This window comes from Rattus rattus, chromosome 5 (assembly GCF_011064425.1).
Source record: "Rattus rattus isolate New Zealand chromosome 5, Rrattus_CSIRO_v1, whole genome shotgun sequence".
NCBI lineage: Eukaryota > Metazoa > Chordata > Mammalia > Rodentia > Muridae > Rattus > Rattus rattus.
In genome coordinates this window covers 49,264,450-49,290,518 of record NC_046158.1, presented here as the reverse complement: position 1 = coordinate 49,290,518, position 26,069 = coordinate 49,264,450, and the positions used below count along the sequence as shown (strand labels likewise).

The 26,069-nt window shown below is 45.3% G+C and overlaps 1 protein-coding gene across 2 annotated transcripts in view; it reads right to left on the bottom strand.

Annotated features, from left to right (window-relative positions):
• Rapgef4 (Rap guanine nucleotide exchange factor 4) overlaps positions 1–9,283 on the bottom strand; it is a 287,989-nt gene extending 278,706 nt beyond the window's left edge. The window contains exon 1 of one of the 2 annotated variants that reach the window (XM_032903483.1): positions 9,021–9,283. In XM_032903483.1, coding sequence (XP_032759374.1) covers positions 9,021–9,085 — 65 coding nt within the window. In that variant the 5' untranslated portion in view covers positions 9,086–9,283. The remainder of the gene's footprint in view (positions 1–9,020) is intronic. The other variant, XM_032903485.1, reaches the window with a different exon arrangement.
• Positions 9,284–26,069: the final 16,786 nt, after the last annotated feature.

The following is a 26,069-nucleotide window of genomic DNA, read 5'->3' as shown; positions in this document are numbered from 1 at the left end:
TTCAGAAAATATAGCATAGTTGAATACACAATTGAAAATATCAGGATGATAATATGCCATGACAAAGTAGTATTTCAAATTGGAAAGGTTGGTTTATCATCAAAACTCAGCCATGCGTGGTGGTTAAATACGTGTTCCCAGTACTCAGGACGCTGATGCAGGAGGATGACTATGGTCTGAAAGCAGCCTGCATTGCAGGACAGCCTAGGTGACTGCAGGATTGTGTCTGTAGCAGGGGGAGAAGGGGAAGGGGAGGAGGAAGAGGAGGAGAAGGAGAAGGAGAAAAATCTCTACATTTCTAGGAGAAACCAAAAAAAAAAGTTTTTTTGAGAAAGAGAAACAAAAAATTCACATGACCATCTTAATTTAGGAAGATTGGGTTTGCTTTTAAAATAAAAGCAAGCAGAAGAAAGGAAGTGGGGGAGGGAAGAGATTCACGCTTAAAACCCCATGGAGTCTTTCTGGTAAGAAAAGAACTCAGAGACGCTCGTCCACCTTCAACTCTCTTCCTAAACCTGGCCTAGAAGCCCCAGCTAGTGAAGTTGGTCAAGAAAAATAAGAAAAGGCAAAAGTAATCAAAACAAACAAGCAAAGCTATTTTTGCTTTGTAGACATGGCGGTCTCTTAAAACTATACAGTAACTACTAGAATTCAAGAATTTGGCTTGGCAAAAATCATATCTCTAATCCAATCAAACAGGACATCTGAACCTGTACACTATGGTCTCCCAACTTTTGACAACTGCACTACACCTTCACAACTTAAAGGTAACATTCTCAACACAGCTGTCATTGTAAGTATCTGTTGCTTTAATCGAAAATTCAAGAGCAGAGGTTCGGAAAACTTAACAGCTTAATTCCCACAGCGGGTGAATGGGGCTGGTGGAATCTGAATCCAGATCTGGTTAATTCTAAAAGAAAGCTGATCTGACGATGTAGTAACATTTCCAACTAGGAGACTGAAAATGATGAGGGACCCGAGCATGCGGCCCTGAAAGAAAACAGGAAAATACAATGGCAAAGGAAAGAATTGGAGACGTTAAATGTCCCTAAGGACATAGACAGCTTTGGGGACCGGGAAATGCAGGATTGTGATGTCATTACTAAAACAGAAAAGAACGAGAACCTAAAGGGGATTGGGGGCCGAGAGAGGTAAAAATTTGACAAGCACCAGCTTGTTAGATTCCAGGCAGTTTTGACAGCAAATGGCAGAAAATCTAACAAAGAGTAGTTTCTAAGAACAGTGTGTCATTTTCTTCACAAGTCAGAACATCTTAAGATACATAGTAATTGAGCAAAGTCAGGACCGGGCCTAGGGTTTCCCTTGGTCTCGCCTTTTGAGTTACAAGATGGCCACCGGCAAGCCCATGCCTTCTAGGCATCAAGCATATCAGTATCTTCATCGTTTATCAGGAAAGCAAAAGCCATCCTAGAATCTCTCAGCGCCCTTTCACTTTGTCACCGTGGCCAGGACACCTGGACTGGGAGAAGAGACTGGCAGAGACTTGGCTGTTTTTCTTTTCTCTCCAGCTTCTGCGGCAGTGGAGGGTAAAGGCAATGTTCCTGCGAAATGTCAGTGGGATATCACAAGGGAACTGCCCTAGGCAGAGACAAATGCACCTGGTCTGTGACATGTGCCTTGGGCACGAAATTTAAGCATTCCTCGTGGAGCAGGAGACGTGGACAAAAGGGCGTGCATGAAGAGGAAAAGGAGGACCGCACGCATTTCACATTTCTGCAGGAGACCCACGTGCTTTGCAGAAAGGCAGCTGAGTCAACATGGCCAGCTGGAGACTGCTGCTGTCCCCCAGGCCAGTCTGCTGCTTTCCTTGGTGTGTACAGCTGCTTCCCTCTCTACCATCCGCCCAGTTACTTCCATTTTCTTCCTCCACCAGAGCCTCCCCGAGCCTTCATTCTCTGGGAGAGAAAAAGGGCCTAGAACGGCAGCTCTCTTCCCTGCCTCTCTTGAGGATACAGCTTTAAATCTGTCAGAAGCAAACCTTGGAGGGCTGGTTTGGGAGGTTAACCTATGCTAAGGAAGTGTTATGAAAGCTTATCAACCCAGGGGAGTTCAGAGAAAAAGGCAACGTCAGTCTAACCATCCCCAGAGGGACCAAATATCCACCTAGGGAAGCCCAAAGAAGACAGGCAGCTGCATGTGCTCTTTAAGGAACCACTTTTCTATGGATAATTTAATCTCCCAGGCTCAGGGCAAGGGACAAACAGCAGGGCCAAGGGCGTTGTGGGCCAGCTGCTCCTCTCCTAGGCTCACTGGCCCTTGGGCATACCATCTCCCATGTCCCCTCTGAGGGCATCAAGGCTGGTCATGCTCTTCTTCCTTAAAAATCTTCTGCAAATAAAACCAGAGCCATAACTCTTAACCCTGATTAGACGCCAGGCTGTATATTTGTTCCACCTGTACACAGCATGGGTTCCCATGGTCTCGAGGCCCCAGTGAGCCGTCCCCTAAGAATGTGCACACACAGAGATGTCAGAAATTAAACTTTGAAATGATAGATTGCTAACATCACAGGGAGAGGTTAGCGGACACCATGTGCCTTTTGAGGGAGCGCCTCGAGTCTTCTGTCGAAGCTCGCACCAAAATATCAAGTCAGAACTTGATCAAACTCTCAACCCAAATGCCATCTTTAGGAAACAGAGGTTCAAAGGAACGTGTCTCTAAAAATACACCGCAGGGAAACAATTAAAATTCAGATAGAGACAAGCCCCCACTTTCAAGATATAGGGGGAGAAATTCACATATAAAAACATATCTAAACTAAATATAAATAATTCGCATGATGATACAAAGTGGGAATAAAGAACATTTTGAAATAAACAAGGAACTTGGATTATTTGAATATATTTAGGGACTGGTATCAAACTTTTTAATGTATAGTAATGGCATTCATTTCTTTATAGAAATGAGAGATATACTTTCTGAGAGATATACTGAAATGCTTGCACATTAAATGCTACATGTGGAAATTGCTTCAAAATAACCCCGGGGCAGGGCACTGGGGGAAAGTACAATGGGTAAAACCCTGCACACAAGCGTGACAACCTGCGTTCCTTAAATAAGCAGGAGTAGGTAGCGTGCGACCGTAATCCCAGAGCCCTGTGGCAAGATGGGAGGCAGACACAGAAGAATGGCCCAGGAGATCTGGGGTCAACAAGCATGTCCTACACTGTGTGATGGAAAGGTGACCCGCTCACCCAGGATGAAAGGTGAGAAAGAATCCCTGAATGTTCCTGAGCTCGACACCCACAGACTGCAGCATATGCACACCTGCATGCACGCATGCCACACACACACAACTAAACAAGTAAATAACTACACAACAGACAGACGGACAGATGGACAGACGGATGGACAGACAGTCCTAGGGCCAGAGGAGAATGAATGGGCATAAAAGTAAGACAGGACTATCAGTGAGCTAATAATTCGTGGGGTGTGGGGAGGAGTAGAATAATAAAACCTTATCACTCTGTGCATTTAGAAATTTTCCACAATAAAAATAGGTAGAATTTTTTTTTAAATGGTTGGTTAAAATAGTCATGAAATATCTTCCCACCCCCCCACTCCAAAGCCAGAATTCACATCAGCCGGGAACCAGAAGCAGCGGCAGGAACAGATGTAGACAGGGCTAACCCATCACCTGCACCCTTGCCAGAGAGCAGCAGAGGCCACCTGGGCCCAAAGGAGATAGTGTATGTGTCCACGTCACCCTGGCCCTGTGAGCACTTCTACACGGAGGGCGCTGGGCAGGTGCTGGGGATAAAGGGATGAATAAATACGGCGACTAATGTGGAGGGATGTAAGTGAGAGGTAATCAGGCAGTTACCACGGAGTCCGACTTGTCTTATTACCGTGGACAAAGTGTGCCCTGGGAGCTCTTATGGTGGTCATCTAACTAGAAGTCGGGATAGCAAAGCTGTCCTCAAGTATCCCCCGGAATTACCTTGTGATTAGAATTCAATTCCCAGCTCTGTGGCTCTGGGAAAAGAACATGCTCTGTAGGCTGGAGATGTGAGCATCCTGACCTCCTGGCAGCCCGCTTCTCTTTGGAAATTCAAGAGATGTGCTTCTGCTTAACTGGATTCCCCGATCAGCTGGCCTCGGGCGCGACTGTGTTAGCCAAAGGATGAGCCTCTTGTCCGGGGGGAGCAGATTTAACGTCAAGTTAATGATCTGGCTAGTCTCTAACGTCTCAAGAGTCTAGTGCCTGTGCAACCTACCCTGAAACATGCAGGAATTCCCAATGTGCTGACAAGTCAAGATTCCTGGAGTGAGTGCAAGGCTAGCCCTGAGCCCTGGAGAAAGTCCCAGAGAAAGGGAACCCCTGGAGTTCTGCCTGGTTGACCCCAGCCTCCCCGAGAGCCAGAGTTCCCCTCTGCGTGCCTCTTTGATCCTCTCCAGCCTTCCAGAGTAAGACCATATCTGGTGCTCCCTTGGTTTCTGAGTCATCTTCTCACACCATGTGTCCTACAAAGTATTTTCGTTTTAGCAAATGTGCTCCTTGATTTCTTTCAATCCCATTCAACCACATCAAAATAGCTAACATACCACCTATATGGGGCTAAGTCACATGTGAAGGAGCTGTCAACAAAAATCTGTGTGTCTGTGTATGTGTGCATGTGTGTATGTGTGTGTGCATGTGTGTATGTGTGTATGTGTGCACACATGTGTGTGTGCTTAAAGGAAACACAAGACGACCTCAGTTGCCTTTAAAAGATGACAGTCTTATTTATATGCCCCATCAACCTTGACTTCTTCTTGTATTTCAGCCCGTGAGATAATGGTCTTCAAGTAAATTAATCAACTGCCTTACAGAACTCCAAACCAAAGGAAGGACACAGCAAACTCTTTACCAAGAGAAGACAGTTCCTGTCACTGAAGGAGTTTCCCCATGCCTCCCTGGGGAGAGCCTCTCTTGGAGAGCAAGTGATGGCAGCACCTCCTGTGAGGGCTCACACAGCAGATACTAAGCTCTGTGAGCTACAAGCCTCCTCGAAGCCACTCAGCTTTGCCACCTTGGAGAGACAGCAGCCCCATGGGTGTGTAACCCAGTAAGTGTGGCTGTGTTCCGATGAAACTGTTGGTGCACATTGAAATTTGAAATCACATAAACATCATGAGATGTTACTCTCCTTATTTATTTTCCAGCCAATCGTAGATTTTAGAGCCATTCTTGGGGGGGATTCACAGGCCAAGGTTTGCTGATTCCTGATCTACTATGATTGAAACAGACAATGAATGAATCACAAAACTTGGCGGTGCCCCTTACCCTCCACGTTAGTGATCAACTAGAAACAGTTCTTAAATCCACAGAAGCCAACCGAAAGCCTTTCCTTAAATTTAAATAAAGATCATCACACTTTTTTAAAGAGGCATTTTTCTATTTTAAATCCCAACTAGTAGGAATGCATGTAATTTCACTTTTAGCTAACCATCTCAGCTCAAGGGACAACCTACGTAAGATCCATAAGGAAACAGTAAACTCGCTTGGCTTTCCCAGTGAGTGCATTAAGCCTTTTCTCGGGTGTTGGTTTGTACGTCCTAAGGTCTGACATTGTCCCAATTTTTGGGAGGAGTATTTACAGACACCAACTCAGTTCTACCACAGCCCATGACCATAAGTTGCTGACACATAGAACACTTTGCATTTTCTCTCTTCAATGTAATCTACAGAGCTACATCCCTTTAACCTCCTCCTTTACATGTTAAGTTTGGGAAATTCTGTCCCAACCAGGGTCTTTGTAGGTGTGCCAACCACACATTTCCCAGGCTCTGTTCTTCTTCATTTGTTTCACCTCAATTTTCCTTACATATGTCTTTATCAGGAAGACTTTCCTATTTCTACTTTCTTTTTCTCTCTTAAAGTTTGGTTGTAGGGACTGGAGAGATGGCTCAGAGGTTAAGAGCACTGGCTGCTCTCCTTGAGGCCCTGAGTTCAATTCCCAGAAACCACATGAAAGCTTACAACCATCTATAATGAGATCTGGTATCCTCTTCTGGAGTGCAGGCATACACACAGGGAGAACATTGTATACATAATAAATAAACTAATCTTTCAAGAAAAAGTATGATTGTATGTGTGCGTGTGTGCCTGTGTATGTGTTATGTGTGTTTGTGTTCTGCATGTGGATATACATGCATGAAGACATCAGAAGTCAATGCTGGTGTCTTCCTTGACCACTCACAACCCTATTTTATAAGACAGGGCACAGTGTTGAATGTAGGGCTCATCGTCTTGGCTAGACTGGCTGGCCAATGAGCCCCTGTCTATGCTCCCCCGTGGCTGGGTCAGCAGATGTTTGCTGCAATGCCAGGCTTTCTGCACAGGTGGCTGGCAACTCTGATATCTGTACAGCAGACATTGTACTGACTGTGCTAGGTCCATCGACTCTCTCTTCTATTTCCAATCTCTGGGCTCCTCTTTATTTCAGATATCCAGACTCCTGGTCATTTGGCTCATGCATATGTTAGAACTATATTTCTCAGCTAAACATACTATATGATCCCAGCATCATAGTCCCAAATACCCCTTCACTGTGTTGGTCCTTCTCTACTTGTGCACACTTGGAAATGTCCATGATACAAGATTTAGAAAATGGAGCATACCTTCGTGGGGAGGAAAGGTGAGTCCCTTGCTATACCTGTGTGCCTTCTTTCCCCAACCTGCTCTTCTGCCTGGCCTGACCTTCCTATTCTCTGTCTTTGACAGAGTAACCCTCAGCCTCTCCTGTTCAGGCCTGATTCTGCATTTCCAAAGCACTTTACACATCCTTGTTAAAGCATTTATCACTGGACTGCAGTTACAGTTGCCTAGCTACCCCACCACCACACCCTCAGCCCCTCCCAGCCAAGAAGCACCTCTCATCTTTTACGCCTCGATGCCTAGCACAGTGCCTGGAACAGAAGGCAGCACAGGGAGTTCCCCAGACAATTTTCATCCCCACTCTCGGCCTTCACTCTCTCATTTTAAAAATTTAACAGACTACAGTTAAAATTGCAACTTCAAAATGTGCCCCTCCTACTGGCTTGCAATGAAAGCGCTCCTCCTAAATGACTCTTCCGAGGAATTCTGGGAGGAAGGCCACAGAATAGACAAGAAGGTCTTCACACTGAGGAAATAAAACACACGCAGGGCACTTCCTAACTTCCAAAGCACTAGGAAGCTTTTTCCTCCCTTCTGCTGGGGGTGAGCCAGAGACTCTCATTTTTCAAACTCAGGAAGCAAAAGTGATCAGAACTGGTGGGAACTCTGAGCCTAAAACATCCTCAGCTTATCCACCTGCATTTCAGTAAACGAGGCTCAGGAAGGGAAGGTCTTTCTGTTGGTTTTTGGTTTTTGTTTACCTTTTATTTTTTGTTTGTTTTTGGTTTTATTTTTGTGTTTGTGGAGTTTTTGCTTTTTGTTTTTTTTTTTTTTTGGTTTTTTTTTTTTGTTTGTTTTTGTTTTTTTTTTTGGTTTTTGTTTGTTTTTTGTTGTTTTTGCCCATTATGAATGGTGGCATTAAACTGTGGCAACATGTCCTAAAAATCCACTCTGAATACAGCCATGTAGGCAGAAGCACAGTAACGCACACCCTGTGCACTCCACTCACACTGCTGCTGCTCTGTGACTTTGCCATAAGTACTCACTGACTAAAGGATTTCCAGTGAATTACTGACTGTTCAAAAACTGTCCACTATGCACTTCTGCAAAGAGAAGTATGTTGCTTCCTACCCAAAGCGATCCCTCACGAGGAAGCACTATTCATAGGTTAAGTGTAAGCTCCTGGTTATCTCTTGTTTTATAATTCATTTTTCCTAAAGTATTAAATTTAGATTACTGATCACATTAGCAGGCCCTCGGCTTTCATTCCTCCACAGAATTCTCTATGACTTAACCATCTCTTCAATTGTTGGACTGTTTACTGCATATAATCTCTCTAATATTAGAACATACCATTTTAGTCGGAAATGGGGCAACGCCTGCCAAAAATATTCTTGCTGCCATGTAGTAGCTAAAAGTCAGGATTATTTATCACATTAAGTTATCCAAATCAGATACATTTAGCTCTTTTCAGTTAGTTAATATCTTTTCATCAAAGGCCTACCATAGCAGAACATGCATAGCAGGCCACTCTTAAGATCCTCAAGTTTGATCCAGTCACAAATCCGTTCATTGAAAAAATTTTCAATATGGCAGAGCCCAAAATATGTCCCACAAATGCAAATTCTGTTATCACGCAGATTGCTGCAAGATATGAATCACTGGCCTTTGGCACTGAACTCTGAGATTCAGAGGCAGTTCACTCAGCAAGACATTTTGCTTGTTTCTTCAAAGTTCAGATGCCTCACCTTTTTCCTTAGGGTAATAAACTGTAATTGCTAACATACTGTGTAATGTTTACTGTTAAATTTGCAATTTGGACAAACAGAAAATTACACCGTTAGAACCTGGGAACAACTGCAATGGGTTGTCACCCAGGGCGCCTTCATCAGAGGCCGGCCAGAGTCAGCACTCTGCTGTTTAAATTCCTCTTTAGAGTGAGGGTCTTTTCTGCAGAAGATTAAGACGAAGAAAACCACCTCCCGGGTGACCTTCCTAACACAGACCTTGAGAGAGCGCCGGGGGAAGAGAGCTGTGAATTTCAGCAAGGGACTTGACAGCTCCACTGAGTCCCTCACACTTGGTTTTCCCTAAACAAAAAAAAGGTGACTCTGCACCTGCATGCATAGCCCCCTTCTCCCCGCCCCTCCTGGAAACTTAAATGACATTCTCCCTGAGGGTCTGGACAGCCTGAAGCCCGCATGCATGTACCCTCCCTGGTCTTAATGCCATTGGAAACCACCCACCCACCCACGAGTGGAGCGTGGAGTCGCAGCGGGGAGGAAGGGGACCAGGGCAGGCTGGCGCCTTGTCCCCCACAGCGCCGCATTCTGTTCCTGGCACGTGGAATGCTCTCCCGCAGGTGGCACCCCACGAGTGACCCCCTGCAACCCAGATCCCGCACCCCACCCCCCCGTACCTTTTATCCAGGCAGGCGATCCACTCGGCCGAGGACGGAGAGTGTGCAGCGTGCGCAGCAACCATGTTGGGCAGCAGCGCGCGGTGGCCCCGGGCCGCGGCCACCTCCCGCGCGCCTCCCGGCGGGCTCCCGCGGCCTGCGGGGCGGGGACCGAGGGGCGGGCCAGGCGCGAGGCCCGCGCTGCACTGCGGCGCCCGCGTGGAGCCCCGCCGCCCCGCCCGCCCGCCAGGAGCGGCGACCCCAGGACCCCTGCGGCAGGTGCCACGCTCCGCCGCGCCCGCGTCTACCCTCACCTCCGGGGGTGGGGGGTGGGGGAGGTCTGCTGCCGGTGCCACCCGGGTGTGCGTGGGGAGGGGATGTCAGACTCTATAAATTTTTCGTACGGCAAATGCCACTAAAATGGCTGCTGCCTCTCCGTTTCCTTAGAAACCCATTAGTCCTCCTCGGTGGCTGTCAAAACTTGCTAGCTGCTCCTGGCTCACCTTTACGGTCTCCGTAAATAGGGATGAGAGAGGGCAGGGCTGGGAAGACTGGCAATGAGGTGGGGGTGGAGGACACCATGGTCTCGGTGTGGACCCCAAAGGGTAAATGATTCTGAAGGTTGAGGGGCGTTGGGGGCTGGGAAGGACAGAAAGAGACGGTGTGGTCATGGTCTGAGGCAAAAGGACCCAGGAGACCAGAGGATAATAAGGGGGTGCAAACCGAAGTCACTGGCCTTGAACCTCGGACTTGCTTGGGCTCCATGACCCAAGCATGACAAAATGAAACAATTAAGAATGGGAGATCCCTGAGTCCCAAGCAGAATTAGGCGTTCAGGTCTGGAAGCCAAGTTCCTGGGTGCTCCATGAACTCAGGCCGAGTGCTGAGGGACGCCACGACTGCCTGCCTCCCGTAGGTGTTCGCTGTGAATGTTATGCCTAGAAGTTGTTCAGTTAGACTCTGCCAAAAAACAAAATAATTTACAAAGACCATTTTTCAGGAATGTGGGGACAAGTTAAATCGGTTGGCTCCTACCAAGCGCTGTTTTGATATTCGTGACATACATCTAGGAGTAGGTATGGGTGGAACGAACAGTGCTTTACCCTCTGCTCATCCATACTGTCCCCACACACGCTCCCCCTTTTAGGGCCGATGCAGAGAACCTGGGGAGCAGGAAACAGCCTGTGCCTTCTTTCTGGGATGCTTTTGTTCTCATACAACAACCTTGACCTTAAATCTCTCTCCAGAAAATTTTTCCATTTCCCCATGTTCAATAGACAGGATCTGGTTTCAGACCTGCAACCAATTGCTTTCAGTAGCACCTCCCTGCACAGGGCTTGTCCCTCAGCTCAGTTTCATTCTGTTACTCTCTATTGCTTACCATAAATATCACTTACCATACTGTACCGCGCTAAGATTTCCAACGATGTCATCTTATAGGGTGTGAAGAAGGAGACGTGTCTTCTAAATATTTTTGTTTATAAAGGTATGGGCACCATTGCATTGGGACATTTCAAGGTTACTGAATGCTTGCTCCAAATGCCTCAGAGCATACCTAGAGGTGAGGAACCAGAGGGGGGAAAACACAATATATCACCTGTCATTGCACAGAGGCTCAAGGTGGCATGGGAGGTCACAAAGCTAAGCGTGTTAGTTATTTGTTAAATCCACTAGGTGTTAGGCAGTGGCAACACTCTTCATATGCATTCTCATCTAGTCCTCAGGTCAATCTGCGAGACAGGGACAGAGGGACGATAGTCCACAAGGGACACTGAAGGTCTTTGAAAGTGGAACGAAATAGTGAAAACTGTATTTTGAGGGAAAATATTAACTGGTATAGGAGGTGGAGCTCCTTAGGAGCTGCTTGTCATGGGGAAGGTCCCCAAAAAGTCTCCCACACAGGGAAGCATTCTAAGCTCTGTCTGATAAAGCCCAAGGGCTTTGTCTATTACACGGGGAGCACTGACTGACCTCTAAGGACAAGCAGAGTTATTTAAATGCTATCTAGAAGGAGCACCTATTAGTTCATTCAGAGCGTGTGCATGACTCCATGCACCCCTGGAGGTAGGTGTCAGTGAATCACCAGGATGGTGAGGGCCACAAAGGGCCCAGGTCCCAGAGCCACCTCCCTTCCCTTGAACTGGTAAATTCAAAGTGATGGTTCTGCCATTTCTGTCAACAGAATGAGACTATAAGGTCTGTCCAAAATGACTTCCCAAGTGGTAAGAACTGTAAGAATGGGGAAACATCTCTGAAAAGAGAGAGAGAGAGAGAGAGAGAGAGAGAGAGAGAGAGAGAGAGAGAGAGAGAGAGCTCCTTAAGTCATGGTCTTATTGTTGATATACAGGTTATGCTCATGGTCTAAAAGGGTTTTGACTGTTGTCAAGAACTACAAACATAAAGGAAAACGCTCTACTGATTATTGTTAAGAGGGAAAAAGCCAGGCAAAGAATATTCTCCTACATTTCTTTTTTGTTTAATTCTTTCTTAGATTTATTTGTTATTTTGTGTGTATGGGTGTTTTGCCTGCACTGTATATAAGTATGCCATATGCCCGCCCGGTCCTCATGAAGGTCAGACAGAGTTGCCAAATCCCCTGGAGCTAGAGTTATGATGGCTGTAAGCTACCATGTGGATGCTGGGAATCATAGGTTCTCTGAAAGAGCAGCAAGTGCTCTAAACCATCTCTCCAACCCCTCTTTTAAAGGACATTAAATAACACCTGACTAAAAAAGACCGTACACGATGTATTTATATTTTGGAAAATGTCTAGAGAAGATAAATTTATAAAGAGGGAATGTGGATGGGGAACTGCATAGACCTGGGCAACTGGCTCAGAGAGGCTATCGGGAACTCAAGAAATGACTTCACACTGCTGGTGGTGAGGTGTGCACATGTCATAAAAGTCACATAATCCCTGAATGTTATGTTTAAAATGAGTGAAGATATAGTGTGCAAATGACATCATTAAAAAAAAAACTGTTTAAAAGAAACAGTAAACCTATCTATTGTGGGGCTGAGAGGGGAACATACACTAATTAGGAACAGTAAGAGAAAGTTATAGGAAAAAAAATTAAAATGACCTATCGTTCCATCACCTAGAAGGGACCTTGTTATCATTTTAGTGAACTTCATTCTAAACTTTTGGAGTTGGAGAGAGACCTCAGTGATTAAGGGCACTGACTCCTCTTCCAGAGGACCCCAGTTATATTCCCAGCACCCACATTATGGCGCACAACCACTTTGTGGTAACTGTAACTTTGTTCCTGGGAATCCGATGTCCTCTTTTGGCCTCTCCATGAGCATTGTACCCAAAATACCCATGCACATAAAAATAAATGTAAAAAAAAAAAAAAAAAAAAAACAGGGATAGCCACAAACACATGGAAGCGGCAATCAATAGTCAATCACTTATAAGTGTGTATAAATATATCCCGGCTGACTAGAAAATATCAACAAATTATAAGCTTTTCTATAAGTACTGGCATATGTTTTACATGTTCAAAATATCCTCATTAGGAAATTTTATTGGCTTCTGAATATTCAAAGATACAGTTACAACTTGTGTCTGTACTCTCTGGACCTGTTTCAATCATTGGCAAAAAATATTTTCTGCCCAATCCTGTTCTTGTAGTTCAGGGAGTTCTCTTCATGACAGCTGAGGTGTTCAGTATAGACCTCCAACTAGATGCAGAGTGTGTTACATGATATATATCTGTTAATGCCTATCAACCCTTAAATAAGCCACGGAATGTTCATATTGTATTTTGTGTAGCTGAGCAGAAGCTAAGTTAATCAGTTTGGAGACGGGCCCCTCAGTTCAAATTTCAGTTCCTTCTTCCACTAAGAGTCTGGTCTTGGATGAATTTTTAGCTTAAGATTCTGTTTCATCAGTAAGTAGAGATATTCGTTTTGTGGCACTATATCTGAGCATCATGCTTGTAGGACATTGTCTTAGTTAAGGTTTGACTGCTGTGAACAGACACCATGACCAAGGCAACTCTTATAAAGGACAGCATTTAACTGGGGCTGGCTTACAGGTTCAGAGGTTCAGTCCATTATCATCAAGGTGGGAGCATGGCAGCATCCAGGCAGTCTGTGGTGCAGGAGGAGCTGAAAGTTTTGCATCTTGATCAAAAGACAAGCAGGAGCAGTCTGGCTTCCAGACACCTAGAATGAGGGTCTTAAAGCCCATACCCACATTGACACACCTACTCCAACAGGGCCACACCTTCTAATAGTGCCACTCCCTGGGCCAAACATATACAAACCATCACAGATTTGTATCACAAGCACCAGATACACAGTATGTGTTCAATAACTATTTGCTCTCTGCACAATACAGAGAAGTAGCGTGTGCCTTCTGTGTTCCCCAGGAACCTATTAATAAGTCATTGGGGTCCTTTATATCGATGGCCCTCCATTTACAATCTGTAACTTGAAATTTTCCACTGGGAAGGATTCAGGAGATGGTTCTCCCTAAGAAACACTAACGCTTCCTACTCAAGCTATTTTGAGCTTTGGTATCACAATCAACACCATTCATTCTCTGTGCAGCGCTCTGCCATCCTTCAAATGAGAGCTCCACATCCGATAACACTGGATAATTATTGCCGTGGAGAAATCAGAAGCACAGCAGCAAAAATCAAGTGGAACCCTGCATTTTCCCAGCCCAGGAGACTCCATGATAGACCGGGTGCTCGCTGACATCATGCTGGCTTCCGCCATGCTAGACGCTGAGAAGTTCACGACATACTTTCTAGAAGACGGGAGACCCAAAACAGCTGGTGGTGTGACTCAAACGGAGTTCAAAGACAGGAGCATCAAAGGCACTGGTAATATAAATCCAGGGTAGAGAACAGAGTACATGGAGTATGGTGTTTATGTTCAAGAGTAAGACAGGAAGAAAGTGCAAATCCCTCCTTCCTCCACTTTTTTTTTTTTTTTTTTTTTTTTTTGCTCTGTTAAATTTCTGATGCCCAATCTGGGGAGGGAAATCTGCTTGGCTGGGTCTCCTACCAATCAGCTGACCCTGGTCCTCTTGTTCAACCCAGAGAGAAGCAATAGGTACGGAAGGAAAAGCTCTTAGGTGCTGGTCTCCAGCAGGTTTTGTATCCTTTGGCAGCAGAGTAATACTGGGTGCCATGGTTTGTATATGCTTGGCCCTGGGAGTGGCCCTATTTGGAGGTGTGGCCTTGTCGGAATAGGTGTGTCACTGTGGGTATGTGCTTTGATTCCCTAGTCCTAGTTGTCTGGAAGTGAGTATTCTCTCACTTCAGCTGAAGGTTGAAATCTCAGCTCCTCCTGCACCATATCTGTCTGGACTCTGCTGTATTCCCACCTTGATGATAATGGACTGAACCTCTGAACCTGTAAACCAGCTTCAATTAAATGTTGTACTTATAAGAGTTGCCTTGGTCATAGTGTCTGTTCACGGCAGTAAAACCCTAACTAAGAGACTAGGCTTAAATTTTCTAAAACCTACCTTAATAAAGGTTCTCAAACACTTTGACCCCGCCCCTCCTAGCCCACTATCCAAAAACAGTAGAGAAAAAAATGGTACACAGGGCAAGAGGATGTAGACTTGTTTACAAGTAGGTCTTTGGGGAAACTTCAATCTTGTCAGGATACCAGGAGTCCAATTTAGTTGTGTCAGGATACCAACACAGTCCTGTTCAAAGGCGTCACCAAACACTAATCAGCAATGGTGGCACAATGTAGCAGAAACCACCAGGCCTCTGACAAGTCAGCACAAGTCAGCAGGAGCAACCGGAACCAGCTGGAATGCCAGGGATTCTCTGCCATGCCTCTCTCAACGAAGTAAAGACCAGCGAAGACCAGAGACCAAAGAAGAGCTGCACGGCTAGCTATGCACGCGCCCCATCACTGTCTGTTGAGTCCTATTTATACTCTCTCCAAACATCACGTGTCCTCCCACTGTGTCTTGTCTCAGCAAAACACCACATGAGTTGTCTGCGTCCCATGACACAACCAAACACTTCCATGTCAGATGGCAACGGGTGGTACCTTCTAACGTCACAGGCCTCAGGAACTGGGATTCTTAGCCCCGCAGTGAACAGAGTTTTTATCTCTTATGTGAACTAAGGAAGTACTTAACCATGTTACAGATCCTGGGCTGTTATGGTTTGAATCTCAAATGTCTCTTATGGGGTCTAGTGTGGTGTCTGGCTGGTGGTACCACTGGGGAGCTCTGAGAACTCTGGGAAGTAGGAGCTGGCTGCAGGAGGTGGGGGTGATTGCTTAGGGCTATTTCTGCACACTCTCTTCTTCTCCTGCTTCCTGGTCCTCTGTAAGGTAAACAGAGATGCTCTCCTGTGCTCCCCTCACCGATGAGCTTCATCCTCTGAAACCACAGCCAAAATGAATCTTTTTTCCCTCGGTGTTTGGGAAGTGTCTTAATTGGTGTTGTATCGCTATGAAGAGACACCAGGACCATGGCAACTCTTATTTAAAAAAACAAAAAAAAAAAAACAACACATTTAAATGGGGCTGGCTTACAGTTTCAGGGGTTTAGTCCATTATCTTCATGACAGGGAATGTGGCTGCAGGCTGGCAGACATGGTGGCTAAGAGTTCTACATCTGAATCCACAGGCAGTAAAACCCAGGATCCACTGGGCATGGCTTTTGAAACCTCAAGACCCATCCCCAGTGACACAGTCCCTGCCTAAAGGCCACACCTACTTCAACAAGGACACACCTCCTAGTCCTTTCCAATAGTACCACCCTCTGGTGAGTAAGCATTCAAATATACTAACCTACCAGGGCCATTCTTATTCAAACCACCAACAGCCCTTCCCAGGAACAGGACTGGTATGCAGACCTAGGCGTGGGGATTCCCTGGCCCTTGGTAGTAGCTACTGTTCCATCTCCTGCCCCGGGACTGGTAGACCTTTTTTTTTTTTTTTTTTTTTTTTTTTTTTTCTTTTCTTTTTTTCCGGGCTGGGACCCGAACCCAGGGCCGCATGCTAGGCAGCGCTCTACCACTGAGCTAAATCCCAACCCCAGGACTGGTAGACCTTAAGGCGATGCTGCTTCCGCTCCTGTCGTGCTGCCGCTGCTGTGTCTGACTGCTGTCCCTGTTGGTTCCTGCAGCCGTTGCTGTGACTGTTTCTCCCACTCTGCTCTGCTATAGCTTCTCTGTTGCCACTCTGGCAGTTCCCCCACCATCACTGCCAAGTTGTCAATGCCACCAAGGTTCCTGTGGCCCCGCCTCTCCCGTAGCTGTGGAAGCCGTGGCAGCTCTCCAGGGCTCCACTTCTGTGACTCCATCTGGCAGTTGCTCCATGTCCCTTCCTCTACCTTGCCTTTCATTGTTTCCAGTTCAGCCCACTCTACTAATGTCGGATATCAGAAGCAGGCAAGACAAGGCCTCTTGAAAGAAGGTTTTTTTATTGAGCTTCAAGTTGCCATACCAGAGAGGCTACACAGACATGTACCTCCTGGCCAGCTTGCAAAGCCAGCTTCCCTTGGTGTAAGCCGGGCTTACACCAATCATGGCTTTGTCCATTTTGTACCAGTCACAACCATCCCTCTGTTAGGTCACTGTGAGAAGTGCTCCCTTCTGCCCAGATGAAAATGGATCCAGAAAACAGCAAGCGAAAGTTGTCTGAAACACGTTGTGGTCAGAGCTGCACCTTTGCGTGCAGAGAAAGCAAGCTGCATTTGTCACGTAGTTTTTTCATGGTGTCCAAGGAGCATTCAACACACCCAGTTGGTGGCTTAAAGATAGACCAGCTGGCTATTTGACGGACAGTCCTCACAAGACAGTCGAGACACTATGGAAGAGTCTAATAGACATTAGTTAGGAAGTTACATAGCCCTATCTTCTTAAAGCTTTCCTATTTACTATGAGGAAAATCAACCTCAGAACGCAAGCCTACAGTAAACTACTTGCTCATAGTAATTTTTTTTCTTTTCTTTTTTTCTTTTTTTCTTTTTTTTCGGAGCTGGGGACCGAACCCAGGGCCTTGTGCTTGCTAGGCAAGTGCTCTACCACTGAGCTAAATCCCCAACCCCCCTCATAGTAATTTTGACAAGTCTTCACAAAGCTCTGAGATTCTTAACACCTGCTTGCTCCCCTCCCCCACCTGCCTTGAATTTGGGGATTCAAACGTCACCTCATGGGGTAAACCCTTGGAGACTCATGCAGAGAGTGGGCACCTCTAGATACAGTACACGAAACTACACCACAAACTCTTCAAGCAAGCCCTCACTCAATTACCACCGCCTAAGCACTCTTTTGCTCTTTCTTTGTACTTTTGTGTTTTTATTAAGACCCTGCATGTCTGCTTCTCGCTGAGGAATTTCATCGCCCTTCTGCTTCAGCGCCTCAGATGACACTTGGAGTTTAACAGTGATACAACTGTATCAAGTCAACTCCCTCCTCCACACTTTCAGCACACACTCCCACTTCACTAAAACAACTGCCTTTCTAGGTGAGGCGACTCACCTGGGAGTTGTAAGGAATCCCACACTCATTAGCAAAGTACATCTCTCCGGGCCTTGAGCTTTCTAAGGAACAAGTGTGTAATTAAAACCATCTGATCAGAGTCCCAATTTGTGGTTTATATTAAAAATGTGGTTTTGAAGGTATGTCCATTTGAGAGAAGGATAATCAGATTACAATTTAACAATAATAAATAATAAATAAACAATAATAAATAAATAAATAAATAAATAAACAATAATAGAAGGGATAGGAAACGGCAAAAATTCTGCTTTTAATAATACAATGTTCTTAAGTTTTACCAATAAAGCAAAAGTCACAAATGGCCCACATATGAGATACTAAGATAAGCATCCTTAGATCTCTTCATGGGCTTTTTGTTGCTACTGTGTATATGTGCATATGGGTGGGGATGTGCCATTCCTGTTTTTATTGAGAATCAGTGTCTCACTGGTTCTCAATTCCTGTGAGATCCTAAGACAACTAATGACAGCTTCTCTCCTTCTGACCTCACCACTCCAAAGTATGGTTAAGAGGATTTTTATTGCAGGTATGAGGGAAAGAGCAACTAGAGGCATCTGGGAGAGTCCAGACTGAACATGGCCAACAGAATAGACTAGACCTTGGCGGGAATGGAGAAGGAGTTGGAAGGAGAGAGAGAGCAAGAGAGGGAACCAAGAGAGGAATTTGGGGATTGAAGAAAATCAGCACAAAAGAAGTGAAGAAAAGGGGGAAGGGGACCCACTGCCTTTGTGTAAAGAAAACTTTTACCAGGTAGGGGAGGTTTGAATAAATATTTGAATAAAAGTTTTATGAGGTCGAGGGAGTTTTATGAAATATTGGCCCTAGGTGAACTAGCTACGTTTGATAGAAAAACAAAAACATTTCTCACACAACTCTGGGGCACCAGAATTAAAGTCAGCAACCAAATGCCATGAGGGCTAGGAGAGAAGTAGATTTGCTACATATAATTTGTTAGAGCCAAAAGGAACACAAGTTTCCCAAACTCCTTAAGTTCATGCATATGTCTATAAATGAAAGTCTTGGCTTAATTCAAACTGGATGATAGAAGGATTTCTAGAAGTAAGATGAAATCCAGTATTCCTTGGGAACTTGTGAAATAGGTTTTCTGTCCTCAAAAGGAGTTCATTTCCCATGCCTCTGGTAGCGGGACATGTGGCTTTCCATTGATATGTGCCTGCGGTGGTTCAGCATTTCAAAGCCTATGCTGGCCTCCAGCCTCCCTCAGATTACAGACATGCATTGCATACAATGTTATAGAACTATACAATGTGTACAATGTTATACAATGTATAATGGGATACATTGTATACAATGTTATACAATGTATAATGGGATACATTTCAAAGCCCTCACACCAGCATCCTGGCCCCTCTCCCTCCCCTTTACCATAAACTGCCAGGTCCGTCTTTCCTCCCCCAACTACTCATCCTCCTTATAGTCCAGCTACTCTTGCTTTACCCTGTTAACCCACGTCCTTGACCATGTCCAGTCTGTTTCTTTTACTCTCTGCTCTGGACTCCTTCAGATGCCTCTCTGGATATTTTTAGCTCTCATACCTACAATAAAAACCCTTCTTCTAATAGAACAGCCGTTTCAAAGTTTCCTTAACAGAGTCCTCTCACACACATAGTTTAGAAACTTTCAACTAATAAAGAGGCAATTCTGTTAAATTAATGAAAGAAAGTCCTAAAAGAAACATCTTTTCCTCTGGAAGTAAAACTTTATGCTAGGGAAGCACACTAACATGAACAAAGAAACTGGCAATTATGCTGTATCGATTCATATGCTGCCAGCTCCTCACTACTGGGGAGGTGACTGTGGGAAAGCTGAAATGGTCCACCTGACCTTCCCAGATAGGACATTTCCTCTGGAACCCCAGGATGATGGCAGTCATTGATATGTAAAGCATACTAGACTAAACTCGTTCTAAGGACCAGGGAGGCTCAGCAGATTACCTATGGCAAAGTCTTCCTCACCTAAACAGTGGTGACCCTGCACAGGAGTGAAATTCTGTGAGATGTCATATCCTCAAGCTGAGTGGACAAAATTGCAATAATGAATCTGGGCAAACATATCTTGGTTTTAACATTATGTGCTCTTGTGAAATATTATCTCTATTGGTGAAACATCAAGGTGGCATTGTTATTCAATATTGTGGGAGTGATCCATAGAGTACTCAGCTCAGAAAAATCTCTGATGGCATTATTATAAACATTTTTATATAAACATTATTACATACACTTCTCACACTCATGGAGAAAAATCATCATTAAAACTTTCAAGTGAATTAGTCACGCAGCATTTGTTACAATTTCCTTTTTGTCTATAATCCAATATGTTGCTTGCATATTTCAATAGCAGATTACTTTATATAGTGGATTCTACAGAGAAAATAAGCACAAGTAAGAGAATGTGACTAAAAATCATCCTAATTATAATAAAACAAGAGCGTGTAGAACTTGGAAGGAGTAACATGAACAGCTGCCAATTATAGTAAGACAAATCTCGACTCATAAAATTATAAGGAGCTAAGCCCTTTTGGTCTGGTGATATTCATTTTTCACTTTGAAAATATCGATGATCTGGTTAATCCATTTCTCAGAATTACCAGTTAGAGCCCAAGAGAGACAAGAACTCAGTACTAACAAGAGGTAAAAATGAGAAGCATCTTAGTTAGGGTTACTATTGCTAGGTTGCATGTAACTTTTGCTATTCCACTTGAGGCTCAGGGAACGGGCCGTGCTACCAGCCCCCATCCAGATTTCCTTGAATCCATGGATAAAAAACACACAGATACAGTTGTTCAATTGCAACTTGCCTTTTTGGCACAATTGCTGGGAGCTACTTATCTCTCTCCCGGAGAAGCGTGCCCTTATCAATGTTCTTAGCTCCATACCTCTCCGCCTGCCCTCAATTTTAATTGCTCAGTTACATCTCGTTCCAGCTAAGCATCCCATTCTCTCAGAAGCATGGTGATCTCTCTCTCTCTCTCTCTCTCTCTCTCTCTCTCTCTCTCTCTCTCTCTCTCTCCCCTCGAGTCTGTCTCTTGCCTAAAGAGAGCTAGAAGTCCCGCCTATTCTTTCCGCCCAGGAATTGGTCCATGGCTTCTTCGCCGATAGATCAAGAACCAATTAGGGAACAGGATCTTAGTATCAGAACCACTTCTACTATGCTATGATGAAATACCATGACCCAAAGCAACTTGGGAAGAAAAGGGTTAATTTGGCTTACATTTCCACATCACTGTTCAGCATTAAAGGAAGTCAGGACAGGAACTCAAACAGGGCAGGAACCTAGAGTCAGGAATTGATGCAGAGGCCATAGCTTGCTCAGCCTGCCTTCCTATAGAACCCAGGTCCACCAGCCCAGGTATGGTACCACCCACAATGGACTAGACTCTCCCCCATCAGTCACTAATAAAGAAAACTCCCTATAGGCTTTGCCTACAGCGGATCTTTCAGATGCATTTTCATGGATTTCCCTTCTCTCAGATGACTCTTGCTTGTGTAAGGTTGACATAAAACTATCCAGCACAGGAAGGTAGATTTATTTGTTGTGACTTTGCCTGGGGAAGGCCTTCCTGCCATAGTAGGGTTCAGCTCTCCAAGTCCAAAGGAGAAGAGACTCCTCCACCTGCAACATCTTCAGCTGTCTGTTTGCCCAGGAGTCTCTAGGATCCAGGCTGCCACTGCTGCCTCCAGATCTTGTGCATGCAGCCATCATTTCCTCCAAACCTAGGCAGGCCCTGATATGTTTAATTAAGACAGTGGTGCTTGGGCTGGAGAGATGGCTCAGCGGTTAAGAGCACCCGACTGTTCTTCCAGAGGTCATGAGTTCAATTCCCAGCAACCACATGGTGGCTCACAACCATTTGTAAAAGAGATCTGATGCCCTCTTCTAGTGTATCTGAAGACAGCTACAGTGTACTTATATATAATAAATAAAATAAATCTTAAAAAAAAAAAAAAAAAAAGACAGTGGTGCTTGCAGTCAACATAACCAACCCCTCTGCCATCAGGCCTGCTGCCTCCACAGTCAGTCTGTAGAGTAGGGGCTCTTGTGATCCAATCCAATGAAGCTATTGAGCGTTTTCATTGTTCTGGGTTTTCTGTTAGGCCCAAAGGAAAGAGCAGGAAACAAATTCTCTATTCGCATGGACTGTTTGTGGTAGTGGATAAATGAAAAATAAACAAACAAACATTTTATGTTACAGTTAGGGAGGATACTATGAAAACAAGCAGCAATAGAAGGAAGGAGAGGGCTTCTGTTTCATATAAATAAGAGAAACCTTCTGCCTTAGTCAGGATTCCTACTCCTGCACAAACATCATGACCAAGAAGCAAGTTGGGGAGGAAAGGGTTTATTCAGCTTACACTTCCATGCTGTTCATCACCAAAGAAAGTCAGGACTGGAACTCAAGCAGGTCAGGAAGCAGAAGCTGATGCAGAGGCCATGGAGGGATGTTACTTACTGGCCTCCTTTCTCTTGCTTGCTTTCTTATAGAACCCAAAACCACCAGCCCAGGGACGGCGCCACTCACAATGGGCTGGGCCCTCCTGCCTTGATCACTAATTGAGATCATGCCTTACAGCTGGATCTCATGGAGGCGTTTCCTCAACGGAGGTTCCTTTTTCTGTGAATACTCCAGCTTGTGTCAAGTTAACACACAAAACCAGCCAGTACACTTTCCTTAGAAGGTGACATTTGAACAAAGCTTGGGATCCTTTGTCCCACCTACCCCTCCATAACAGTCAACTCTACAACTCCACAGTGGGTCCTGGGGCCCACTGTCTGTCTGAGCCTCACAAGTCACGTGCCTGAGATTGCTAACTCTTGACTTTCAGATGATGAAACGAAACCTTCAGGACCTGGGTCCCTGAATGCCTGCCAACAAAAATGGACTGCTAAGGAACTAACTCCCCCTCCATGAGATGTGGCCAGTGGGAGATTCGAACAAGCATATACATTTCACTTTCTCCCTCTGCTCCAGGGCACAGATTCTTCATACAACCTGCGTGACCGTTGAATGGTGTTGAGGTTTGGTCTGTTGCTATGCATTACAATGCTTAATTCTGTACCCCAGGGATGGTCTAGGCCTGCATGTGAATTCTCACAGTTACAAGCTTTCGTTGTGCAAACCTTGTTCCTTAATTTAAAACTATTGGTTAAATAAAAATGGCTGCAGCCAATTACTGGAGGGATTAAAGGCAGGCAGGTTTTTGACTTACCTGGTTGATGGGGTAGAAGGGGGAGAAAAGAAAGAATGAAGAGGAGAGAGGAGAAGGCACCATGGGAAGAGATGGACCATGAGCATATGTCCAGAAGAAACAGCAAGTGTCTGGGGCACACCGCTGGGGAGGTAGCCAGGCCAGCAGTTAGGAAAGTAGATTAGGGGTGACCCCTCAGTGATTGTCACAGTCAAATAAAATAATCATAGTCTGGGTCTCATTTATTTGTTAGCTAGTGGAGATAAGCTTATGTCGGTTATTCAACAGAATGGTATCCCCACAAATATACATAAGAAATCTGTGTGGATTTACCTGGAAATAGGGTCTTTTGCATGTGTGTTCATGACCAGATAAAGTCACGATCAATGAAGAAGGATGGGGTCTCTACTGAAACCTGTTATCCTTACAAACAGGAAAGACAAAGACGCAAAGATACACAGGGAAGATTTTGCTAAATGACAAGGGAAACTGAGATTGGTACTGTGCGTCTACAGACCAGGAAGAATTTCTGCAAACATCAGCTCTGAGAAGCAAAAAATGATTCTCCGGTATGAGCTGCCCAGAAAGCATGGTCTAGCCGCACCCTGACGCTCTGAACTTCTGGCCTCCAAAACTACCACACAGTACATCTCTGTCGCTTTAAGGACTTCCGTCACTCTGTAGACCAGCTGCGTGGGGTTGTACCTCCCACATAAGCACTAACACTTAATCCTTGCCTGAGGTCTGCTTTCCAGAGAACCATTGCTATGACAACCAAAGTCCTGGATCAACTGGAGGAAGATTGGTTGAGAAAATATTCGAGTTCGCCGAGTATTGACAGAGGAAAGAACTGGACGACAGACCTGATGTGGCAGCAGCATACCACGGAGAAGAATGGAATGATTAAATTTTTTGGCGGAATAAAAAAACATGATCCAGGGCCACAGGAAGGATCGGGCTTTGTTGTTTTCTTTCTTGCTATTTGCCAAAATAGAATCTACACATTGTAATCAAGTGACTGCATCTTGGGGTATCTTTTTGTGATTTTTTTTTATTAAAACGTAACAATCCAGTAAGACCGCTGTGCTGGATAGTTTTATGACACAGGCTGCAATCATCTGAGAGGAGGAAACCTCCATTATGAAAATGCCTCCCTAGGATTATGTTGTAGGCAAACTGTAGAGCATTTTCTTCACTGGCGATTGATGGGGGAGGGTCCAGCCCATTGTGGGTGGTGCCGTCCTTGGGCTGGTGGTCCTGGGGTCTATAGGAGGGCAAGCTGAGCAGGCCACGAGGAGCAAGACAATAAGCAGCACATGTCCATGGCCTCCACATCAGCCCCCGACTCCAGGTTCCTGCTCTGTCTGATTTCCTGTTCAGATCTTTTCCAATGATGGACTGCAGTGTGGAAGTATAAGCCAAACGATCCCTTCCCTCCCTTTTGCTTTTTGGTCATGGTGTGGCACGGTCATGCAATAGAAACCCTAACTAAAATGATTGCCTTCCAAATAAAATTCCCATCACCTTATGGAATGACTACATCTTGGTCAACATAACTTACCGAGAGACGCCAGCCTGGTGACAGTGGCTTGAGTGGAAGAGACCCAGAGGCCCATCTGCCTCATGGCATGCCCACCAAAAGCACCACTACAATAAGCAAGTACATAGTGGAGAGAGAGAGAGAGAGAGAGAGAGAGAGAGAGAGAGAGAGAGAGAGAGAGAGAGAGAGGCGGAACAGTCTGCAAACTATGGAGAGAGGCAGAACTAGAGATTTGAGGGTGGAGAGGAGCAACCTGGTATAAGTAGCCCGCACTGCCACATGAAGACACGGTGATGTCCCAGCCCATGCTGCAGCCAAGGACCATGTCTAGAGTCTGTGTCGATGACCATAGCCCATGTTACCACCGAAGGCCATGCAACTTCTCTGGTCTGGGCTGCTGCCTGGGGACATATTGACGTGCAAGGACTGAGTGGAGCCAACAACCCCACTACTTACTGGCTATAGCAATGAGAGTGGTCCCCTGGCCTAGGCAGCACAATAGAGCTCTCCCTGGTGATGTGAGAGCACGGGAGCTGGCAGGCTGACCAACTCAGCTACCACCGAGGCCCAGATCCAGGGCTTTGAGTTGGCCCAGCCCAACACCTACCCTATCTGTGAACTGCTTGGAGCACTGGAAGGGACCAGCACTGCAGATCCAAAGCTGCAGGATCTCCATGACACAGGGCAACAACAGGATAGCCAAGAGGAATCCCAGCAAGGATCCAGGATTAATAGTGTACCAGAAGCCAAAGGCCTCAAACCAGACCAATGACTCATTGCAGTGAACATTTGCAAATAAAGCTGTTTGGGCAAAAGGATGTGACACACCTCAGCTTCTGTGGAGAGATGGTTTTGTTGTTGATGTTTTTAATGTTTTATTTTTATTTTTTGGCCTTTAATTTTTGTTTCTTTGTGGGGCAGTTGCAAGGGTAGAGGGTAGATATGAAGGGACAGGGAGGTGAGTGGGATTGGGGTGCACAATATGAAACTCACAAAGAATCGGTAAAAAGTTTAAAATAGCAAAACTTACCAACTGCTAATTACTTTTATCATCATAGGTGTGCTTTGTGTCTCAAGTTGTGTATAAAGAACCAGGGGGCAGGCACTACATTGACTCAGTAATGCTTTTGAGATGCTTCCATTGGTGTGTGTGTGCTTCTTCCTCCCTACCCCCACCCCCGGTGGCATAGTGAAGTAGCCCCTCACTGCCTGCATAAATCACGGTTTACCCAGTCCTGCAGTTTGAACTGGTTGCAGCTCAGGCCTGCGAAGCTGCTAAGAGCATATACGTTAGCTTCCCTTCTCCAGTACATGCAACTGTTTCTATTGGTATAAACGCACTTATGTACTTTCTGGGTCAACAACAAAAGATTCACACAAACAAAACAAAACCTTTCTTAGTTTTTCAAAGTGACTGCAGTTTTGCATAATCCAAAAGAGCCAGTCATTCATTGCATGGCCTCGCCAGAAGTTGGAATTGTCAATCTTTTTAATTTTAGCCTTCCTGGTGGGTGTACAGTGGTATTCATCGTGGTTTTAATATGCATTTTTCCCGATGACTAATGATGATCTCCTTTTGATGTGCTCATAATCACCTAGCTTCTTTTATGCCGTGCTCCTCCACGTGCTGTGCTTTTGTTTTGGCCACATCCCATATCTCAAGTCTGTGTTAGTCATCCACGGCCACCTTGTACATCACTCTGAACCCTGGCAGCTGAAATCAACAATCAAGTATTAGTTCACTAGGGTCAGGAGCCTGGGAACAGCTCAGTGGGTGGCTTGGGCTCAGTCTGGTGCTTCAGTGGAGATGTCGACTGGAGGTGGCATCCGT